The sequence below is a fragment of the Zingiber officinale genome, chromosome 4A (genome assembly GCF_018446385.1).
Source record: "Zingiber officinale cultivar Zhangliang chromosome 4A, Zo_v1.1, whole genome shotgun sequence".
Taxonomy (NCBI): domain Eukaryota; kingdom Viridiplantae; phylum Streptophyta; class Magnoliopsida; order Zingiberales; family Zingiberaceae; genus Zingiber; species Zingiber officinale.
Genome location: NC_055992.1, coordinates 10,074,179 through 10,083,137, shown reverse-complemented (window position 1 = coordinate 10,083,137; position 8,959 = coordinate 10,074,179). Strand labels below are relative to the sequence as shown.

At 42.0% G+C, this 8,959-nt stretch overlaps 1 protein-coding gene across 1 annotated transcript; it reads right to left on the bottom strand.

The window, feature by feature from the left end:
- Window positions 1–6,307: 6,307 nt before the first annotated feature.
- Window positions 6,308–8,557, bottom strand: LOC121972231 (B3 domain-containing protein VP1-like). The gene is made up of 6 exons (XM_042523924.1): window positions 7,178–8,557; window positions 6,993–7,085; window positions 6,785–6,885; window positions 6,642–6,688; window positions 6,480–6,556; window positions 6,308–6,391 (listed from the first exon to the last, which is right to left on the bottom strand). Exons 1-6 carry the CDS (start codon window positions 8,555–8,557, stop codon window positions 6,308–6,310), a joined length of 1,782 nt encoding a protein of 593 aa, XP_042379858.1.
- Window positions 8,558–8,959: the final 402 nt, after the last annotated feature.

Sequence of the window (8,959 nt, the reverse complement as noted above, 5' to 3'; positions counted from 1 at the left end):
TGAAGGAGAGAGCTTATATCCATCCTCAACCCTAGGTAACTCAAGCAACTTAATTTCAAGTAAATTACATATAATGTGCTTTGAGTGTAGGGAATATGGACATTATAAAAGTAAATATCCAAAGAGGATTAGGAAGACTCCACCGGCACCAAAAGTCAAGGAAGCCGGAGTCCCGATACGCAAGGGCAAGGAGCACGTGGTGTGCTTCCAACGCAAGCAAAGGGGACATTATAGGAGTCAATGTCCAAGGGGGAGGCAACCTCACAAGGACAAGAGACCAAGCACATCTATAGGGGGAGCTAAGGCAAACCCTAAGGTATCCTTTAAGGCACATTCTTGCAATTCTAATAAGACACATGCTAGTAGTTTTATTGCAATTGTCAATAGTGATAAGCATGATAACCATAAAAACCGATACATGTCCTTAGGTGCCAAACATGTAAGCCTAGATAAGGACAATGCTAGAAATGTTAATCTTAGAGTTAACTCATCCAAGGTTAAGGAAAACCTAGATAGGAATCCCAAAACAACTAGACATATGCCTAGGAATACCTCAAAGAAAAATGGAAAATTAAAGCTTGAGGTATTAAAGAAGGAAAATCAAGTCTTGAGGTCAAGACTTGACACTTTAGAAAAGGCTCTTAAGAATTTGGAGAAGTCAACTCTAGGGTCTAAGGGTCAAAAATCAAAGCCCAAGGACATGAGAGGTTTGGGTCACAAACCTAAGTCTCAAGTGGTCAAGCCCGCTTATCATAATGTTCCATTCGATTATGGAACAAGACCTAGGGCTAAGAAGACCATCACCAAGGTCACAAGGGGAGTCACCCCTAGAGTTGATCTTGATGAGTCCCAAATGACCAAGGCCTTAAAGCCTAGGAGGGTCATTAGGAGGGTTGCTAGGGAAGTCATCCCTAGTGAATATTTAGTGAACCCAATGAGCTCAAATAGGTATTGGGTTCCTAGGAGCGTGATCCCTTCACGCTAGATGATTTAGGGTGTGTCAACCTTAATTGGATAGGTAGTTAACCTACTTATGGCAAAAGGTGGCATTTTAGGAATTTTCAAGGTGTAATCAAGCCTTGAAAATGAAATTAAAAATTATTCCTAAGGTGATTAGGATGTGCCAACCACATTTGAGGAGTTTTCTAGGGTCAATCTAATTGGCACATAGTGATCTAAAAATCTTTAGTATATGATTTTAGGTCTATTACACTTAGGAATATAGAATTTATGGTAAAATGATCAAAATTATCAAAAATGGCAACTAAGGCTAGAATTAGGTATTTTCTATACCTTTATATGTTATTTGTCATACATTGTTTGTCATATGTCATGTCATGACATCATCTTTATTTTATTATCATTTGAAATGTCATGATAATGCTTAGGTTAGTTATATGTCATGCCTTATTTAAGTTTCATACTTGATGACATGACATCATGACATTGGCACATGTTTCCACTTATGATATTATTTTATGTCATGTCATCATCTCTTGCATTTATGATCAATTAATTTGATTTAAGGATAGAAACACAATTTGATATGGAGATCAAATTGTTGTTTAGAAAATGCATGAGAACTTAGCTTAAGATGACCTAAACCCATATCTCACATCAAAATTGACTTGGATGTGTTTGATACACCTTAGATGTGTGTGAGATATTAGGATTATGAGTTAGGATCAAGGTGCATAGTTTTTGTACCTAGATGAGCCTAATTCGAATTTGAGGATCATAGGGAAAACTTGTGTACAAGTCATGTACATTTAGCCCTAAGATTGTGGTCCTAAATTAAATGGTTTAAGATGATTTCAAAATTGATTTGAAAAACCTTGATGAAGCTTTTCTAGTGATAGCATTCATCATTGAGCAGGTTGATACAAAGATGGATTAACCTTGAGCTATTTCAAAGTCTTTCGAACTTTGTATCAAGATTAAAAAATGGGAGTTATTTTCATAGAAAACTATTTTTCCATGATAATATATATTATGAGGAATGTATCCTCAAAATTTTATAATTTTTGGAATTTTCTGTAATTTTTTAGGGGTTTCTGAATTTCGGGAGAAAAATCAGAAATTCTTATCAGAGAATTGTGGACCGATCAGAGAAGATTCTGATCGGTCCAGGGGAAGTCTGGATCGGTCACTGGACCGATCCAGGGCAGTGTGGATCGGTCTGGTGACCGATCCAGTGGAGTCCTGATCGGTCTGGTGACTGATCAGAGCGTGCTAAAATGCTGATTTTCGACTGTTGTCTGAAATTTCAGCTATGAAAGTTGGTGTTTTAGATTTCTAAAGGGTTGAAACTCTCCAAGACATTGTTGGTGCAATGGTCAAGGAGGAGTTGACCTTTAGGGGGAGTTTTACCTATTGGTCAAGGGGGAGTTGACTTTTAGGGGGAGTTTTTACTCGTCAAGATTTCTGAGGATGAGTGATATGGGATTATAACTGAGTTGATTGTTGATTTTAGTATCAAGGGGGAAATTAAGGGTTTCAATGAAAGGTATGGGACTTTCATTAGGAAGAAACTCTTGACCTTGATTCACTCCTTTTTGATGTGTGTCAAAAAGGGGGAGAATGTCCAGAGAATGTTCAAGGAAGAACATTGGAGTTTGGGGAGAATGTTCAAAGAATGTTCAAGGAAGAACATTGGAGAACTATTGGAAAACCTAAGTTAGGTTATCGGGTTAACCTAACTTGATTATGGTTTTTGTCAAACATCAAAAAGGGGGAGATTGTTGGTGCAACCTTAGGTCAAGGTTGACCTGGGTGACCCGACTCGAGTTGACCTGACTCGAGGTATATTTTGATGTTTGACAAGAATAGAGAAGTTATATTTTGATGTATAACTTGAATAGGAACTTGGGGGATTGTGGGTGCAACCTTTGGTCAAGGTTGACCTGGTTGACCCGACTTGAGTTGACCTGATTCGGGAAAAGTCCAAGTATGGAGACTTGGCACGGAAAGGTCCAAGCAGGGAGCTTGGCACGGGAAAAGTCCAAGTATGGAGACTTGGCATGGAAAAGTCCAAGTATGGAGACTTGGCACAGAAAGGTCCAAGCAGGGAGCTTGGCACGGGAAAAGTCCAAGTATGGAGACTTGACACGGAAAAGTCCAAGCAGGGAGCTTGGCACGGGAAAAGTCCAAGTATGGAAGCTTGGCATTGTAGGTCAGAGAGGGCTCGGTAGCTCGTTCTCCGGACTAGGTCAGAGAGGACTCGGTAGCTCGTTCTCTGGACCGGACGTGGAAGTTGGAGAGGGTTCGGTATCTCGTTCTCCGGACTAGGTCAGAGAGGGCTCGGTAGCTCGTTCTCTGGACTGGACATGGAAGTCGGAGAGGGCTCGGTAGCTCGTTCTCCGGACTAGGTCAGAGAGGGCTCGGTAGCTCGTTCTCTGGACCGGACATGGAAGTCGGAGAGGGCTCGGTAGCTCGTTCTCCGGACTAGGTTAGAGAGGGCTCGGTAGCTCGTTCTCTAGATCAGGAAGGCTTTAGGGTTTAAGGCTGGGAAATTGGATCGGTCTGCTGACCGATCCAGTGATACTATGGGTATCTGGATCGGTCTGCTAACCGATCCAGTGATACACTGATTCTCACTCTGGGTCATCTGATCGGTCTGGTGACCGATCAGTAACCAAACAGATTGGGAGAAGGAATAGGAGGGATCAGTCGGTGGACCGATCCACCTATGGCCTGATCGGTCCACAGACCGATCAGGGCTCGGCAACCAACTCTCTGTGAGAGTTGGGATCGGTCTGGGGACCGATCAGCCTAGGGCCTGATCGGTCCCCTGACCGATCAGATCCGCCCTGGACCGATCAGGGTGGAGCCTGATCGGTCCAGGTCTAGCCGTTGAGTCACAACGGCTAGATTTCTATGTCTTCTTTGTCTTCTTCGCTGGTTCAAGTTATAAATCGAGGTTGAGGGCCTCTACAGGGGTTGTTGACTTCTTCTTGCTTCTGCGATCTGAGCTTTGTTGAGCTCTCCATTACTGAAGCTTCGTGTGAGCTTCCCTCGGCTGGGTCTCCAACTGAACAGTTGCTGCTGTGGTTGGCATCCGTGAAGTTGCTGCTTCATCAACAGTCGACGAGAAGGCAAGCAAACTAGTGTTTTTACATTCATATTGTTCTTGGCTTCTTGCTGTATTTCTTGTACTCTGATCTTGTTGTTGGAAGAGAAATTGTGGCGAGGTTTCTCCACCCAGAAGGAGTTTTCATTACTCGATTTTCCGGGGTCTCATCCACCGACGGATTGATAGGATTCGTCCACCTTACGGACACGCCGAGGAGTAGGAGTATCATCTCCGAACCTCGTTATATCGTCGTGTTTGAGGTTTGATATTCTCCCGTTTCGTTTCTATTGTTTATTTCCGCTGCGCTAACTCAAATTGTAGGAAAAAACGAGAATTTGGGGTCGGCTATTCACACCCCCCCTCTCTAGCCGCGTCCGAAGGTCCTAACAGTGATCCGGTCACAAATGGTTACGATCCCTTCTTGGGTTCACCGTCCTCATCAGATTATAGTTTTTGTTCGGAGTGGACGGCCGAAGGTCGCTTGGAGACCTCAGGTGGTGAATAAGTGGTGTGATTACTTGGCGCCGAGCGAGGTTGGCACACAAAGGGATCGTAACCCAAAAAGAGATCGTAACCTGGTGGCACATCCCCTGGACCACAAAAAAGTGGTCCAGGAGATCTGTGCTCGGCGGATAGGGTCGGGTTCGAGAAAGAAAGACTTTTATAACCTTGGTTCAAGTTATCATGTATAACCTTGGTTATGTGATTACCAAGTAATCACATGACTAAAATTATGAGGAATAAAATATAATCAAATGTTGTTTGATTTAACCTAGATAATGAAACAAAAATTTGTTTATCTTAAAATTTTAAAAAATAATTTAGTTTAATATTTTACTATATTACCCTTAGTTGCAAAATTAACCCTATATTATTATTATTATTATTTAAACTCTACGTTTTTTATTTTTTTTTCTTTTTCACGTTTTTCTTTATTTTTATGTGTTTTTTTTTTGTTTTTTTTTATTTTTTTCGTTTTTATTTTTTTAAAAAAAAATTAAGTTTTTTTAAATTTTTTCCTTTTTTTAAAATTTTTAAATTTTTTATGTTTTTTTATTTTTTCCTATTTTTAAAATTTTTTTATATTTTTTTTCTATTTTCCATTTTTTTATATATTTTAAAAAAAAATTAAGTTTTTTATATTTTTCTTTTTTTCCCTTATTTTTTAAATTTTTTTATGTTTTTTCTATTTTTAAAAATTTTTTATGTTTTTTTTACATTTTTCTTTTTTTAAAAGTTTTTCATTTTATTATATTTTTTATTTTATTTATTTTTTTTCATTTTCCTTTTTTATCATATTTTTCTCTTATTCGAGGATATTTTAGGTAAAAAAAATTCTATTAACCCCGGAATCAAGAAAATCTCAGTTTTTCGAAGTTTTCTGATTCCGATTTGCATGCCCTTTTACTAACGTATTAGGCATAAAATATTATTCGGGAATCATCAATTACCTGAACCAAACAAGATTTTCATTGATAACCTTAGATGGATAACTAAAATTATCAAGGATAACTCCGAACCAAACACACCTTTAAGATTTTGACTTAAAAAAAATATATAAATAGATAACCATTTTTAAAAATGGTTATTGTAGCCCCTAAAAATAAGGGCATATATAGATAATGATTTTTAAAAATTACTGTTATAGTCTTAAAAAATTACTCAAAGATAATTGTTTTACACGGGCCAATATCTTTGATTAAAAACAAAGTGCTCAAACAATGGTAAAGATTACAATTTTAACATAAAATCATTGTGTTTTAAGTGCTGTTGAATATAGATTTTCTTGTAGTGCTACTATTTACTGTTTATTTTTTACCAATGCTACAGTTCTCTCTAATATTTATGTTTACTCTCTTTGTGATGTGCGCATGCTCGTGACTTCTAACTCTACTTTCTTTCCCGTCAATATTCCTATCTTTTTATAGATCAGCTTCTGGATGAGATCTATCCAAACAAAGAATCTTGTATCGTTCAGCTGATTATTATATTAATCTGTCTCAGACTCCCAGTAGCCAAAGCCACTTCAACAACATTCCTGAAATATCCATGAACAGGCTTACCCATATATGTATACCATTTCTCGTACTTCAATTACATCAGCTGCACACACTCTATAGATCCTTCTTCCTCACTTGGATATATATTTTGTTTACATCACTATGTTTATAGATTAGCTTCTGGCACAAACGAGACAGGCAGACTCTCCTCTAGCATAGCATTGTCATCCTCCATCTAACTTCTCTCGTGCTGCTGTCCTGCCTTCACAGAAGGCCTGCTCGGCTCCAGCGATTGTCTAACCTTCACTCCTCGAATCAGCTGCATATACCCGTTTCATGTCACCGGCCGTACTTATCAATATCCGAGATATATGGAAACCTTTAAGAGAAACAGTGAAAGCAATTACATATTTGCCGGACTTGACGTCGGAGTAGATCACAATGAAATCGCCTTCTTGTAGCCCGTTGCATCTCACAAAATCCCCTGAAATTGAAATTTCCTCGATCGAGTCATTAGCATACACAACAACTGCGAGCTAGGCATGAACTGTTTTAGAACTGTAGTTCACCTGTGTTTTCCAAGAGGTACATTCTGCTCTTGTTGTTCGGCCAGAATCTGGAGCATTTGATACATAATTCAATGGAAACTTGCGAGCTCGATCTATAGGATTATTATTAGATTGGTGAAATTAATGATAGAGATTGCGTGTACCTGTAACGCATGTTCCAGACCTGGGAAGTCCCGATGTCCTCCATTGCAATGGAGATTCCATCTCTAGCGTCCAGCTCCGGCAGGTGCATCTCTGCTTCCTTCTGTTCCATGCAAAGAAGACATGCACAGATGCATGTGATAGATCAGTTCTTCCATTAACTGAGCGAAGGTTTATTAAAGATGAAAGAAAATTAAGCGATTTGATTACTTTGGGTAGCACAATCCTCCCCAGACTGCCCACGTCGCTCTGCTTCAACACCTTCTGTAGCAGAAACTTCAAGTTCTTTTCACCTTTCAATCCCTGTTAATCAACATATTTAAAGAATTATATTAATTCCAACGTTTTATTGAAACGAGTAAATTTTGACGGAGAATGGGATGGGAGAAAAGGACCGGCCGCATCAGTGAGTTCGAAACTGCACCGTCAGCTTGCGGCGTCTTCTTCGGCGGCGGAGGTGCTTGATCTCCGATAAGAGACTGCATCAGCTGCGTGTTGGAAGAAGTACTGCGGGTCTTGGTCATGTTGGTCCGAAAATCCCAATTCCGGGCGGTACTAGGATTCGACGACGCCCCGGCGGCGGAAACTTCAGGGGAACGCTGAGCATGCTGACGCTGGCCCCTGTGGTGGCGCTGGTGGTGGTGGTAATGGTGGAGGGAAGAGAGTCGCCGCTGCTGCCGCGCCATCCGCTTCCTCCTGGCCTCCTCCGTCTTCGAAACTCCCGTTGTTGTTCCCCCGTCAAGCACTCCTTGGCCTTGCAGAAACATGGGAGGAAACGCGCCCACCATGGCCGCACCAGGAAATGGTGCAAACTGCGATAGCACCGGCCCTGCCAAATGTCCCCCTCCGCCACTGTAGTGGTGGTAAGGATAAGGAGCGGTTGCACCGGAAAACATATCGCCGCCGTAGGCCATCATATCGGCGCCAGGGAACCAATTAGAACCGTAATTGTAGTCGAGCTGGTGGGTGTACGGCGGACTTTGCATGGGTTGGTAATCGACAAGAGGCGGGTGTGGCGGCGGAGCGAGAGGGTGGAGGGGGTTTCGGCGAAGGTGGTTGTGCTGGACCCAGGCAAGGATCAGCTTCAGTAGTTGGATGCGCCCCTGCTTGTTCCGTCCGAGCCGCCGGGCGGCGCTCTCGATGGTGGACCGGTTCAGTCGGATGCTCCGCAGGTCTTCCGGCGAGATCGACTCCTTGTTACTCCTCAGCCACTCGAAGAACACCTTCGCCAGCTCATCGGAAAAACCACCCGCCTCCTTCCCCTTCTCCTCACCTTCTCCTCCGGCCTCCTGTGGTCCGCCGCAGCACGCCCCGGCAACGTCACCGCCTCCGGAGGCGCTTCCGTGGAGGTCAGGACGCGAGTCCTCGAGGTCAAAAAGTCCTTCAAAGTTGGTGAAAAAACTCATATCGTCAGAGATCTCGCCCTGGGGGAGATCTAGGAACGAAGCTGGCCCGACCATCGCCGCGTTGTCAGAGGCGGCGGCGGCGGCCACTTCGGGGGCCTGCAGGAGAGACGACCAAGAAGTAGAAGAGGAGGAAGAGGCCGTGGAAGAAGAGGAAGACAGGATCGACCCCTTCGGTTTGAAAGTGGTCGTCGACGGCGAGAAGGTCTCCGTCGGCGGTTGCGGCGGCAACATAGAGAAACAAGAGAAGTCCGTGGGGATGGAGGCGAAGGCGTCTTCGGAGAAGAAGAAATCATCTCCGGCGTCCATGTCCACCACGAGATTCCCATCGTCGAAATTTGCTTCAACTTCTCCCATTAATTCACCTTCCATTTCCACAATTCCCCACAGAGGTCTGAAGGAAGGCGTGACTTGAGGAGGAGGAACGAGCAGTTCGCAAGAGAAGAGAAGCTACATATAAACGACGAAGCTCGACAAGGGGTGACGTATCACTTTATTAATTATCTATTTGTATTATCCTCTTTATTCAACTCTGATAAATTTTGAAGTTTACACAACGGACAAAAGAGTTACCGGAGAAGCAATACAAAAAAAATTGCGAAGAATTTAAGGACTGAAATAATTAAGATTTTATAAAATGGAGAATTCTCTTAATTCAGGGATAACTTTTATATCAAATCTGAAGATTAATTTGTGAAGGGAAACTTTCAAGTTTATATGTTAAATTATATATATAATGTAACAACTTAAGAGAGACTAAATGACAGGCATGCA